At 26.9% G+C, this 15,658-nt stretch overlaps 1 protein-coding gene across 2 annotated transcripts in view; it reads right to left on the bottom strand.

Moving 5' to 3' along the window:
- LOC112687137 overlaps nucleotides 1-15,658 on the bottom strand; it is a 141,401-nt gene that overhangs the window by 52,524 nt on the left and 73,219 nt on the right. For both annotated transcript variants that reach the window (XM_025559696.1, XM_025559695.1), the window contains exon 4: nucleotides 5,444-5,511. In XM_025559696.1, coding sequence (XP_025415481.1) covers nucleotides 5,444-5,511 — 68 coding nt within the window. The remainder of the gene's footprint in view (nucleotides 1-5,443; nucleotides 5,512-15,658) is intronic.

Genomic DNA, 15,658 nt, shown 5'->3' with positions numbered 1-15,658 from the left:
CACGTATAAAGTACGAGTATAAATACAACCGGATATTAAATGACAATTCAATTAAAATCGGTAATCACAATCGCTCATAGTTAATAATCCATCGTCATACCAAGAACTATTTTATTCGATAGTTTATTGTATATTCGTAATAATCAGATTGATATTTAAAATAATACATTTTTCTTTGAATAACTATTTATTTATTATTTTTGAGGACCCTAAACAATATTTCACATAGGTTGAAAACCACTATACGATTATTTAAGGAAACCAATATAAAATGTATACTGTAAAATGTATTACAATTATAAATATTAAATGAAATATTTATTAAATGTTAATCAAATAGCCTTCTTATCTACTTCAATAATGATACAGATAGCATGTTTTTTTATGTTTGGATTAAATTTCAAATCCACAGAATATTTTAAATAGCGTACAATAATTGTACAATCATTATAATTATTAAATTCATATTTTTAAAAATTTTAAATAGTAATTATAATTTATAATTAATCAATGGTTCAGTTTTAACAAGTTATTTTAAAACTATACTTTTTTCTAAAAATACTATTTACAAATGACTATTTTGGATTTTTTTTTCAAACTGTAGAGTAAAATTTTAAATGATCAAATTTAAGTTGATTAAATATCAAAAAAAAAAAAAAATCTAATAATACAATTTTGTTGTAGCGCAGGACTTAAGTACTTTAAAAATTTAAAAATTAAAAATAATAAACAGAACGAATATTATTCCATTTATCGAATCATCCTTGGAAACCTTTATACAATTGGATTGTCGTTGTACAATTTAGTTTTAGCTGCAGTATTCCGAGGATTAAAATAAATGGTAGGCAGAAGAAAACCGGAGTCAAATAACAATGATCTATTAACAATAAAGATGAATACTCTTTTAGGTTTTTAAATTATTGTCTTAACATTTTTTAAATAAGGTTGACTGGGTTAGATTAGATTATTAGATCTGGACACATTATAGATCATTTAGACATGTTAAAAATGATAAATGGGTGTATCGTTTTGCTGCTCATTTATTAATATATGCCACGATACTTATTAAATTCATTTATAATTAGTTATTGTTTATTTTATTAGTAAAATGACACGATCGCAACGATATTACTAATTAATAGATTGGTTCGAGATGGACGAATTTTATGACCATTAAGTTAGTTGTACTCGTAAATGTGTCACACAATAAGAATTTACGTTATTCATTGGTCATTCATAGTGTACCAGCAAAGCCAATTCAAAGTATCACTATATCAGATCCATTAAAACGTTTGTAAAAGTACATTTGATTAAAAAAACACACTTTTCGCTAATTAACTTTCACTGTATGAATTCAATGATGATGTTATGAATAAGCTGATGACTATTGTACTAGGAACCGTGTAATAGTTACATGTGATTTTCCTTAATAGATTTCTGAAAAATATAGCTAGAAATTATACAATTTCCAACGTTACCAATATTAAAGTACAAAATAAAAATATTATATTTAAAAAATATACGTTGACATGCACATTATCGAGTAATAAAAACAAAAAAACCTTAGAAGTTAGCGAAAAAAAAGATTTCTATGTATAAATAATTCACAAGTGGACGCTACTTTTTCCCCCTTTATAGCTATTATACGGTAATTACTATTCCTTATGCTTGGCCGGTTTTCCATTAACAACCGGAAGGTAAAGAGGAAGTTTTTAGATGAAAACGTCTCCCGAGACGTAAAAATACGGGGAAAGAACTTATGAAATTCATTACTGAAAATAATAAAATTAAAAATTCATATGTTACATTAGGAGTTATAGATGCTTTTAATTTACTTCCGAGGCTTCAATATATTTACTCGTTATTTTAATCATAGGCAATTGTATACATTGATAAAAAATAATATAATTATTTATCGTAGAACAAGATATTTATAATAATAATAATTATTATAAGAAACTAAAAGAAAAAAAAAAATAAGCAAAAAATGTTCATAAAGCATCATATATTTATTCAAATTCTATATTTAGATTTTTGCGGTAATGTGAAAACTATTTTTTTTTTTTACATTAACCAGAACAATTCCAAATGTTATTAATATTAAATATAAAATAAAATGAAATGAATAAAGTAAAATGAATTTAATAAAAATATACTTCAATAGTTTGAAGAGTGACTGCTTTAATTAATACAAATATATAAAAAGCGGCTACGCAGTTTATTTGTACCGAGTTAATTATGCAGAAAGAGAGATCACTGTGTCTGGATTAATGTACACATATAAAATTGAATATAGATGTATGATTTTCGTAATCACTTTGAGTCTAAGGAGTTTTTTCACACGTATTTAAGTATGGATATATTTTGTATGTAGTTAAAAATCGATTAGAAAATATCTAAAAGTTAATTCAGTCACGAATATAGAATTTCGTTGTTTTTCACGGTCTATTCAGTGGATACCTTTTGGATATAGTGTAAAAGCTGACATCAGATAAGAATTGATAATTTCAATAACGCGTCGTATTTTTTTTTTTAGCTTTTTCTCATTATATTTGGGATAGCTTACTCATAGATCATGTCGTACTCAAAAAATAAAGATAGAAATAAAAAGTCTCAAATTCATTGTTTTAATATGTGATTCACACACATATGCATATACATATAAATTATATTTATTAAATATTAATATCGCAAATATAGATCATTAAATTGATTCGTATAAAAATTATTAATGGCATAATGGCATGTGACTGAAATTCTTAAGAAATTAAATTAAAAATACATAATCATAATGAAAAAAGGGTTAATATTAAGCAGGACAATAATTTTTATTAAGGCAACAAAAGAATACATTATATTTGAAAACAATGTCAAATAACATTATATTGTAATAGGAACTACTGTAATGGGTAGTCGAATTTAAATTTTTTTACTTTATTAAGACTTTGTTCAAAGTCAGATTCTCTCTAGTAAAACATTTTAGTATAATTTCATTTAAACGTTTTTGATGTTTCATTTTACACGTAAAAATATGTACAGTACAGTAATTTTTACCTGAAGTTTTGTCAGGTTGTATAGTGATTAACTTCAGAGAAACCTATGTAGTATATTGCAAATTTCTAAACTTTAAGGTAGCTAACTTTGGATTTACAAATGTTAAAAGTTTTATCAGGGGAAACTTTATTTATAGTTTTAAATATTTAAGATGTGTAATAGTTATGTCTTAAAAACAGGTCAGAATTATATTCAGTGAATCTGGAAGTATTTGAGGTAAATGTTATTATGAGATATTAGTGTTTAATATCTAAGGACATTTTTATTGGAAAATATCATAATAAAATGATATCAATATTCTTAAAAATTAAGTTAAAAAGTTGTAGGAATATTGAATAATAAGAATATAAAAAATTATTATAAAAGCAATTTTCCATAAATAATTCAGTGCTTAATATTATGTGATAAATAAACACAATATAATTAATATATACATATATTAACACCATAATATAATTTATATATGATTAGGAATGAACATATTGTGATAATTATATACTTATAAGTAATATAAAAATATTTTAATATATTGTTAAGAATTTAGAAACAATATTTGATTTAAATTAAAATGTCGTTCAATATTCCAATATTATACTTTCATTTACAGTATAAATTGTATACGTATTACTTACAAAAAAACATATTTATGTATACATTTTCAAAATTTAATTCATTTTATACTATTTCTATACATTGATGGATAAATGTAATATTAAATTTATACTAATATTTTTATCTGTTAGACAGGTATACATAATTAACTCGTTTTAGCTGTCATGTTGCTATGGGCAACAACGACAGTGGTCCAGTGGGATAGGCTATTAGTTAATGGAGTACCAAGGATCTTAGTGTAAGAAGCTATTAAGATGGGAAAATACTTGGCAGCAAGATGTGGAGAGACGTGTAAGTAAGGCCCTGAGGGGCCCTAAGCCGATTTTACCGCCAAACTCTCTGCAATTTCTACAATGTTGAAAGGTGCACCCGACTGTATACTTATGTGTGTATGTGTGTGTAAACTCACCATTGGATTTTGCCTTCAGATTTCAAATACGTCAATTTAATTCTAGAATGTGACACGAATGGTACGGATTTTAAGGTACATCGCATATACATTTTATGTGTCAAATAAAATTATTTAACTTCAACACATAACTACCGGGCTATTATTATTATAAATTCCCGTATAAAAAAAATAAAAAAATAAAGAATAATGATTCGAGTAAAATAAATAAAGCAGTAAAAACAAGCCACGACGAGATATGTAATATGCATGAACCAAAAACAAAATTTGTTTATATATAGGAATTTTAGTCAATATTTTTCATTCCATACGAGTAATATCATACGTTGTTTAGGGTTTACAAAGGATATCGATTTTTTTTTACGACGTACTTCAGGGAATTTAAGGTTTTAAGAGATTTTCTGGTTTCACAAGAATTTTTATATGTCCGGTTGAGGATGTTAGAAAAAAACCATCACGTTTTATTTTGATAAAAATAAATTTTTTCTGGTATTTAACTGTATGATTTTTTCTTTAGTATTATTATGTTAACACTACTTAGTGAAATGTTTTGAAAATATAAATTGTAAAACAATAATTTATAACTTTATCTGTGAAACAATACAAAATGCAAAAACCCAAATTTAGAGATTATTAATTAGTATTAGATCATAAATAGTCAAGTTTGAGATTTAGAATGTTTAGATTTATTATAATTTTATAGTTTTCTCTTTGAAAGTTTGGTTTACTTGCTTAGCTGAAGTAAAAATTAGTTTTATGTTGAATATTTTAGAAAAATTAATAGAAGTTGATTGAATTTTTTAAATATCTTGAATATGCAAAAATATTAAAGTGATTAAAAACACATAGCATTTTAAAATTAAAAGAAATATTAAATTTATGATTAAACACAAATTAAAACACCAAATATTTTTTATGAATAAATTATTTCAAAAACCATATGTAAACAATTAAACTAAATGGTGTTTAAATCGAACTTTTTTGAAATTACTCAAAAGTAAATTTATGAAAATGTTTCCATCTTTTTACTTAAATTGTACATACTCATATGTTTAATTGGAGATTTATTTCAAAATATTTGTGAAGTAAATCTATTAAACTTCTAATAACGAAAAATCAATCACAAAATTAAATTTATTATATAACATGTATACTTAAAAAAATAGTATACTATAGAAGACAATTTAAGGAAGGATGAAAATATTAATTAAAAATTTAAACTAAAAACTAATTGTTTACCAGTGAAATAAATTGAGTTTTTCAGGATCTTCTACCCTACTATTTTTAAAAACCTTAAATTTAGTAAAAGATAACTCAATTTTGAGATAAATTAATTAAAAAATAAATAATGTATTATGCAAAACTCACTTTCTTTGTACTGTATTACGTTCTGATGTTTTTCTGTTATCACCAAGCATCTTCTGCAGTCTTCATCCCTAAAATAAATAATAATCGAATAAAAATCATACATATTGATACATAAGTTAAATATGAGTAATATTATATAACTCATTTCACATTTGTTTTGCTGAGTGATTAAAAATTCTGCTAAGCAATAGTGCATGATGAGTAAAATTATATTAGATGAAATTGAACTCCTAACACCATTATATCAGAATATTAGTAACTGTAGAAATTCGGTTTTCCTATTTCCCCTCTTATAACTACAACTACTTTTTCCTTTAATCTTGCGATACTTAATTAAAAATTAATGAACGACCACGGATCCCTCATAAGACGTGGCTATCGGTTTCTGGGGGAAAACACGTTTTTCTAAGGGCATCACTATGAAATTACTCGCCTGGGGCTCATAAAACATACTCTCCCCAGTTTTCCGTAACTCGTATACACCTGTCGATGTCACCAAAATTTACACAGTTCGTATTATCTTTCACATGAAACATACCTTCTACTAAAAATCCATAATATGCTTTTAACACACGGAACACAGTAACGCTTTATAGAGCTCGTAACAATTTAAAAATAATTTAAATTTAATACTGAGTATGACCCTCATATATAAGACCTTTACAACGAAAAGGAATACGAAGGATTATTTTTGGTACTATCAGTAATATGGCATAATTCTGAGTAAAATTAATTATCTCATATATTTGTTTTTGACTTTTTAGAGATCAGTTATCTTATCTAAGTTACATAAAATATTTTATAATTGAATTTGTTGGTTATTGCACTTGGATGCAAATAGGTATTTATTATACATCTTTAAATATTAAAACAAGTTACTGGTTAGAAATAGTTATTCAAATTTCAAGATTTTAAAGTAGATATTAAACTTAAAGTAAAAATTTAAATGAATAACATAAAGTATAGCATCTGAAAAAATAAATATTGTTTAATTTTGTTCCGCTGACTTCTTTGTTAAATAAGTCATACAAACTAAATAATAAATACATAACACATAATATTATATATTGTAGCAACCCTCTCAATTTTATTACATATTATAATGTTAATTATTTGTATGCATTTGTATTGAAAATGTATAGAAAATATATTGTATAAAAGAAAATGCGTACCGAGAAAATTCTAGAATTTTATGTTTCGAACCCATGGGGTTCTTGGATATTCTATGCCTAATAAGCGCAGTGCTCATGATCGGTCATATCAGTGTTTTAACAAAAGTTGTGCTTTTAGGTATATGGCTGTCGTGTCTGTCTTTCGTATTTCTTTTTCGTTTGATCTACAAAGATTAGAGATTGTTTTGTGTTATTTAATTTTTATGATTTTATATTTAGAAACAAACATACGTCACGACAAATATTGTGTGATACTTAATATCCTTTTAAGAATTAGAATATATAATTCATAATAAATTATGTAAACTAGTTTATTAGTTAAAACATCTGATCAAATCAATTTTTTATTTAAATTTTATAGTTTAATAATGTATATAATTTAGTAACCGAATAGTAGATTCGTTTTAGCTGTTATGTTTTAGTCTTATTGAAGTAATAGAGTGTGGAATTAAAATAATAATTTAACATGAAAAAAATGCTGCTTTTTATTTTTCGATCTTAAATGGTAAATAACATACTTCAAATATGAATTGAAAAAATTAGAACCATTAAAATAACTTTACATTTTAAAGATGATATTTTTTGTGAGTTTGAATGGAATTTGTAAAGAAAATTACATTATGATGTATTTTTGATATTAATTAAATAACTAATATAAATAGGAATAAATTAATAGTAAAAAACCTACATAAAATAATTATAAAATATCAAACATGAAATGATAAAAAACAAAAATACAGAAGATTGTTACATACATACATACATACATATTTTAATATATTCAATAATAAATTAATTTTACAAAGATTAAATACATCAAAATAATGATAAAAGAAATACATATGTGATTAATTATATTACAGCATATTAAACATTCTATAACGTATTTCATTAAGAGCGCCGGACTTTATATTGTTATAAATTTATCGAAAAAAATTATTTTGAACAAAAAAAAATACATCAACAAATTGTATATATTCTGCGATTTAAGTGTGAAATATCACATCTGGCAAGCTTTTGTTCGTAACACAAAATTTGCTATCACTTACTGACACATCTCCGGGTTTAGTTCACCAATGACACGACGAATTCTTGCTTAAGTTCTTCAATTGTTCGTGGTTTGTTTTCGTAGACATTGGCTTTGACGTAACCCCAGAGGAAAAAATCCATTGGAATTAGATCACATGATCTGAGAGGCCAGTTTTGATCACCAGATCGTGAGAGAAGTCTGCCCTCAATTTTTTCGTACAATAACATGATTGTCACACGAGCAGTATGGGAAGTGGCGCCGTCCTGCAGGAACTATTTATCGATTATGTCAAAATCGTTTAATGCTGGTCACAAGAATTCTGTTATCATAGCTCGATAACGTTCTCTGGTTACCGTCATTATGTTTTCATATTCATCTTGAAAAAAATATGGGCCAATAACACTTCCACTCCAAAAGCCACACTATACACTTACTCGCTTAGGATGCATTTGACGTTGTTCAATTTGTTGTGGGTTTTCTGTCTCCCAAAGTCTACAGTTTTGCTGGTTTACAAATTTTTAAAATTAAAGAACTTAAGGAAGAAATTCGTCGTATCATTGGTGAACTTAACTCGGAGATGTGACAGCAAGTGATAGCAAATTTCGTGTTATGAACAGAAACTTGTCAGCAAAGTCGAGGTGGACATATGTCAGATGTGATATTTTACACTTAAATCGCAGAATATATACTACATGTTGAAGAATTTTTTTTGTTCAAAATAATTTTTTTTAATACATTTTTAAGAAGATTAAATTTGGCATTCTTAATGAAACATTCTATACAATGATAATGGATTTTATATATGTCATGCTTGTTTTCCTTTAATAGTCTTCCAATGGAAAATTTAAAATTTTAAAAAAATTGAAAATATACTACTTTTATACGGTGTTTATATGATTTTAAATAGGTACTTGTATATAAAAATTTCTTATTCAATATATACATTTAATTATAACATTAGATATTAGATAAATATAAATATTATTATTAACATTAATTCATCGTGTTTAAATTACACTTAGATTTTAATTCGATTGGTAAATTTTGGGCGATGAATAATATAGTGTACGTCATAATTATGTATTTGAACTTTATCGTGATTTAATTCATAAGATATAATATGTGTAAAATGGGTGACGGGAAGTCACAAAGTACTTTTTAGGATTCAAATCTTTAGTTTATACGTAAATAGAACATTTAAATGCATAATAGAAAATAAATAAATAAAAATAGTAGGTACCTACTAGTATTCAGACTACAGAGCAATAGTAATAATATTATTCTATGCATTGTTATGAAAAAAGAAGTATTATGAATAGTTATATGTAATATGTTAATTTTTATATGATTGATATTATTATAAAATTAATTAAGACAGCGGTAAATATTTAAGTCAGCCATTTATAAATGTATAAATATTTTGATGATATGTCATGAAATCCTTTAAGCGTAAAAATGTATTATTTTTGATTTAATACTGACTGACTAAAATTAGTTGGTGGTATTTGTCGGGGAGGTATTAAACATGGCGGGGCACTGAAAAACTGTGATTATTTTTGTAGAGGTTTAAATTCGTCCCATGCGGACACTGAAAACACTTTATTACAAATACCGAATGTCAATAATTATTATTATTCCCAGTGGCTTTCATGAGAGCCACAAATATTAGGTGACAACTTCATCGTACCCATGCATATCACACGTGCGCGCGCGCGCGTCTACGAATCGATGAATACATAAAAAAACTGGTATTCACATTTTACAGTATTTTATTTTTTTATACCAATATTTTTTTTTTCATCGGTGCCTGTTTGTGAAAAATAAAAGTCCATTTAATTCTGCATTTTTTTCAATCGGCAATATCGTAAATCAGTAAGGTGGTCGGTTGGTATAAAATAAAAACAGTACACACACACATACAGATACTCGTTTACCTACCCCACCACCAATCCGTTGCTACTTCTACAACAGTATAACAACAACAAACTGAGTGTCGTTTTTATCCGAGTCGCATTTAATCGGACGTATATATATATATCCACCCCGGTTCCGACGTAAAGCGTTGGACAGTTTCCAACGGCGACCGATGGCCTGCAATAGCGGCAAGGTTAATTTATCACCATATACACTCGTGCGAATGCACACACACACAAGCATACGCACCCACACACACACACACAAATACGCACACGAATATACGAATATATACATTGCATCGATCGATCGGAAAAAGCTTTAGAGCTGACGAAAGCTTTCTTTGTAACTATAGTGAAATATCTACGACGATTACGACAACGATACCCACCCGGCGTACACTTTAAACAGCACAGAGTAGTGCACTGAAGTGAGGCGGATGAACGATCCTGAACTATTTCTGTTTGACGTTGCTCGTGACTCGAGACGGGTGGTAAACGGACCTTTAGTAGGAGTGCAAGAGGAGTAGCCGACAGTGGTTTTTACCCAAGATCTCAATCCTGAAATGTAAAGACAAATGACAGACAGTTAAGAGCGACAACGCCACGTCGTTCTTGAAGACTGCCAACCTAAATAAAGGCAGAAGAGGAACGAACTTTTATAAATAAAAAAAAAAAAAAGAATAAAAATCGTTGTTGGGTCATTCTTATTCTGTTATTTCGACAGATATCCAAGAAAATGGTATAATAGAAACACTGATATCCGTTATTTGTGATTTTCTCGATATTCGATATTTTCAAGTCAAAAGCCGATCTAAGTCTAACTTTATTTCTACCTGTTGAAGTAATCCTGAATACTTTTTAAACGTTTTAGCATTATAAGCACTTAATATTCTCATACAATACTAACTTACAATTGTTCAGTTAAATTACAAACTATATGTTGATGGAGAGATTATATATACTATTACTAGGTAATATAGTAATTCAGTAATTGTATTGATTAAATATAACATATATATTATATAATATAAAATATCAAAGGTGTTGCAAAAAAAAAAAAAAAAAATTAAAAAAATATTAAGAAAATTACTTTAATATTAAAAATTTAAAAAATTATCATTCGCGCATTATTTTACTAGTAATAAAATTAACCTTTTAGTATGAAAATCAAGACTCTATGGAAATTAAACAATCCATACATAGGTACTATCTAGCGTGTATAACAGTTTACGAAATTGATAAGTTATCATAACAATTTACTAATATTCAAGATTAAATATAAATAACGTAATATAAAATGTTTATTGAAAGACTTTAATTAATACAAAATATGTATAAAATCAATTTAAATTTTAAATAATACATTATTTTGTATTACAAAGTACAGCATTCTAATTTATAAATTAATTTTGTATACTATTCGTGTTTCTATATAATTACATACATAACAATAACTCAATTGTATTATAACACCATAGTGGCAGTATACTAACAATTTACAATAAGTATAAATTTTTTTACAAAAAAAAAAAAAAACCAAATCGGCACAAATATGATTTTATGAGATTCACATTTTATGGTCTAGACTTTAACCTTCTTTATACCTGCTTAAAAATACATCCTTTATCCATATGTATAAACGTAATTAATTAAATGGACATTTCCCCTAAAAACTCCTCCCACTTTATATTTTTGTATATTATCTTTGTAATATATAATAACCTATTATATTCTATACATTTATATACGCATAAAACACTAGGGACAAACACAATAATGATATTGTGCGCCTGTTCAAACATATAATATAAGGGTTGGGGGACAGATGCGTTATTTTTGATATTAATATTGTCGACTCTGACAGGCACCATAGGACTCAGTTTTTCCCTTTTTTTTTTAACCGTTATTTTTTTTTTGCCACTGTTATATTTAACATTTCGTGCCAAAAAGCATTTCTCAGTGATTTGACTAAGGAAAACCTACATGGTTATCATTATCTAATACAAAAAAACATCACGCAAGAAGAAAAAGAAGGAGTAGTTCTCCCGGGACCATTCCCACGTTTAATCATTGATAATAATAATTAAATAAACAGTAATACTAGTTGGGCACACGAAATGGTAAGATTTATGATGACCATGTTTGCTTAGATACAAAGAAAATAATTAAAAACAAAAAGCGAGATAAATTTTTAATGAGTCAAAAACTACCAAAGTGCTATACATGAGAAATATTTTATAAGTAGCCAATTAAATATTAATTCACAAATGTTCAAAAATATTTAAATATTTTAATGTATACGTATTTAAAGCTATTTATTCAAGATATTTAATCTAGTTTATATCAAATAAACTCTATTTTTTACATTAATTAAAATAAAATAAAAATTAAACAGTTATTTAACAACGTTGAAAATATCATAAACAATAAAGCAAAATAACATAATTTTAAAACAAAAAGATTGTTAGTGAAAACTATAATTTTCTTATTAATTGAAAAATAATTACGAATAATTCTTAAGAGATATAAATAATAGAAAAATAAGACCTTGTATATATCATTTTTGATTTTTAAATACATCATTTGGTGTATTAATAAATTGTTAATTTTATTTTTCAATAAGTAAACAAAATAATATACATAAACAGTGTATATATTACGCTAGAATCCTAAGGATTGCACAAATAATCTTAGTTTTGTCATCCTTCGGACACTATATATAATATAAATATACTTAAGATAAGTTTATTATTTTGGTTATAATTATTTGTTAATTTTAGATTCTGTATATAAATATTTATTTCTTTGTTGAATCATTAAAAAATATTATAATAAGATTTTTTCCTATAAATATTCCATGCTTAAAAGTATTAAAAATTATTTTAAGAGATACAGTGAAAAATGTTTATAACATTATAAATTCAAATGGTTGTGATAACGACGTTAAACTAGGGAATCTGGGGCAGGTAAATCATTTTTTGGGCATTTTATACAAATATTTTTTATAAATATACACATCAAACATTTGTATAAAGTACCCATTTATATATATAGTCATAGAGTTATGCTTATGACTGTTGTATATTATATTAAAGTAGAATTAACGGTGCACCGGGCTTTGGTCGAACATAAATCTCAGCGACACCTCTGCCCCAGACCCTTCGGACAAATTATTAGACTTACTTTTCTCGAGATAGGGATAAACCTTTACCTTTAATTTGCATTCGGATACCATCGTGGCTATAGCATCGTATTTCTTCCTAATTCGGATTATCACGTTCTCTTGTAGTGAGATTTATGATCATGTGTTTAAAATGAGATGAAAAATATCCAACACACACTCTTAAAAGTTATAGGATATTTATATTTAAATTAATGATTTCTCTTTCTAAACATAGAACACACTATAAATTTGTTGAGTCAAAATTATACAAGGAAAAATTTAATGAGATTTTATTATAGGTAATTTTATAAACATAAAAGAAAATTCACCAGCTATTAGACCAATACTATAAATATCTTTACATACAATTTTAATCAAAATAATTCAGCTCAACTCTAAGGGTTATCGCAAACCAAATGTTGAGGGTTTTGGCTAACCGAGGAATCGATTGTGGCATGGGGTCACGTATTTTCCAGCGTCGCGTGTTTATTGACCCGGTAGTTTGGGAATGCCCCAAAAATACCGAAGTCCCTCCATCTTTACTTATTCACAATATCCCAGGGACACAAGATAAATATTTCAAAGTTCCGTTTTGTCAATCCCTATTCACCACTCTACCATCATTTTCCTCCCTGAGTAAAGTCGCAATGCATATTCCTAAACCTTAATATAACTTTTACAAGATTAAACGTTAGGGTTGTGGTGACAAATCGGGCATGTCTTTAACATTTGGTGCCGCAAACTTTCAAACCAGTAATGATCCAGCATCAATTTAAAATGGTTTATACATATATTTATATATATTATATGTATGTGAATAAGACATAAGCTACTAGTATGTGTGTGTTATCATGAGATTAATTGTAGCGTGATTATTCCTTAATTCATGGAGTAACGCGCTATAATGATAATGATTTAGCTTTCAAAACAGCATACATCATTAATGCTTTATTTTTCATTAAAACGTTGTAAAAAAGTTTATAAAAATTGCATTAAATAAAATATTATATTTTATCATAGGTTTTATTAATTTTTAAATATCATTTAACCATTAAAAATACCGTTTACGTTCAAATTGCTTTAAATGAGGAATATATGTATTTTAGATTGATTCATTATATTTCTTTTTAAAATATAGAACAACAACTAAAGTAAAATATTTTCATTATTGCGATTGAGTTCTTATATTATGAAGCGGCATACTTCTTAATAAAATATATTACTTATAAATGAAACATCAAAAGAGTAATGATGAATATAAAATAATTTAAGAGACATTCGAAATCAAATTCACTAGATTAAAACAATTAAGTGGAACGTAGACAACAGCCTTATGAACATGGAGTATGGAGAAGTGCAAAGAGAGAAAGAACATGGGAGGATACAACCATAGGTACCACAAGCGTTTTAGTTTAACCCTGAGGCACTATGTCTGTCGACTCACGCGTTATCGTTTGACTTTACCGCATAATTCCGTTTGTGAACTCCGAGTGCGCGTACACCGAGAAACTCGATAAGCTCCTTTTGTAGCTTATCGAGTTCTAACGATTTACCGCCACACCGTCGAGGGGAGGGGGAGAGCGGAGTGTACATCGCTTTGCGTATATCCGGAGAGCACCAGATTACTGTTCAAGCGGATGCAAATTGTGGAAATCACAAAGATTGGAGGAGAACAAATATTCGTCATTTAAGTAATCCTCTGATCCTTAATAAAGGCGTTACACATTTAAAACAAATCGAACGATTATTCCACCAACAAAGACAATAAACACTAAATTAAATTACAGCTGAACTCGGTATTTCTTATTGAAGAGATAGTAAGTTAAACTTAAATTTGTGTTTTAAAGTAATCATTTTTTTAATACATTTGATTCCTGAATAATCGAGATAATAATATTTGGAAGTAAGTAGTCTGACGTAAATATATTAGATATATTATCACGATAAAATCTATGAAAATATTTTTTATATATTTATCAACACGTTTCTGAAAATAAATTATTAATAAACATATGAAAACAGAAGTATTTCCTACCCGTTGAAAGGAACAACGGATCCTTTGTTTTAGAAATGGAATAACAAAACCGTTTCAGTAGCCTCAAGTGGAAGTAATTGTGGTGGAACAGATTTCCCAAGGGAGTTAAGAAGAGGGGAGATGAGGAGGAATTTAAACAAAAGACTAGAGAGAGACATGATGAGTTCACCCAGGGGATCTTGTGCCTTTTTAACGGTACGGCGTATTAGAGTGACTTTGGTTCCTCTTCAGCGACTTTACATATGATGGCCACTGTCTATGGCATTAGAAAATAAGCACTATACCTATGCAAAAATCTGTCTGTTCGAAGAATAACAATAAATTTATAGTAATATTTGAACAAAACAATATAAATATATGTAAATAAAATTAAAAAAATAAAATAAAAGTTTTTGTGCAAGAATTTACTAAGAAAAACAAAAAGGTATAATTTTTGAGTTACTTATAATAAAATTTTATTGCGGTCTCCTTTTTTAAAGTATTTTCTTCAGTCAGTATTGTTGCTGTGTCGAAGAAGAGCTGCAGATAGTTTTTTACCTTCTCGCAGCCAGCTTACAACTTTATCCATAAAAGAAAACGATTTCAGAATTTTGATACTCTCAGACAAAAGGCATCTCCATTCATCTTTGGAATGTATATAATTCTTTTGTAAAAGCCAAATAATAATTTATGCTCATGAACATACATGGCCCAAAAGAAAATTTAAAAATTCTTTAACTTTCTTTTTCTATATAAAAATAAATAAATAAAATAAAAACCACAGTGACCCTTTTCACTTAACGAGACTAAGTTCTTAAAAAAAAGCAAATACAGCTTTTGAACGTTTACCTGGATTACATGACTTACAAAAATATAATAATAATAATAATAATAATAATAATAATAATAATAATAATAAT

This window comes from Sipha flava, unplaced genomic scaffold (assembly GCF_003268045.1).
Source record: "Sipha flava isolate LNK unplaced genomic scaffold, YSA_version1 333_pilon_pilon, whole genome shotgun sequence".
Classification (NCBI taxonomy): Eukaryota; Metazoa; Arthropoda; class Insecta; order Hemiptera; family Aphididae; genus Sipha; species Sipha flava.
The sequence above is the reverse complement of the archived record's forward strand: the minus strand, read 5'-3'. Positions and strand labels throughout refer to the sequence as shown.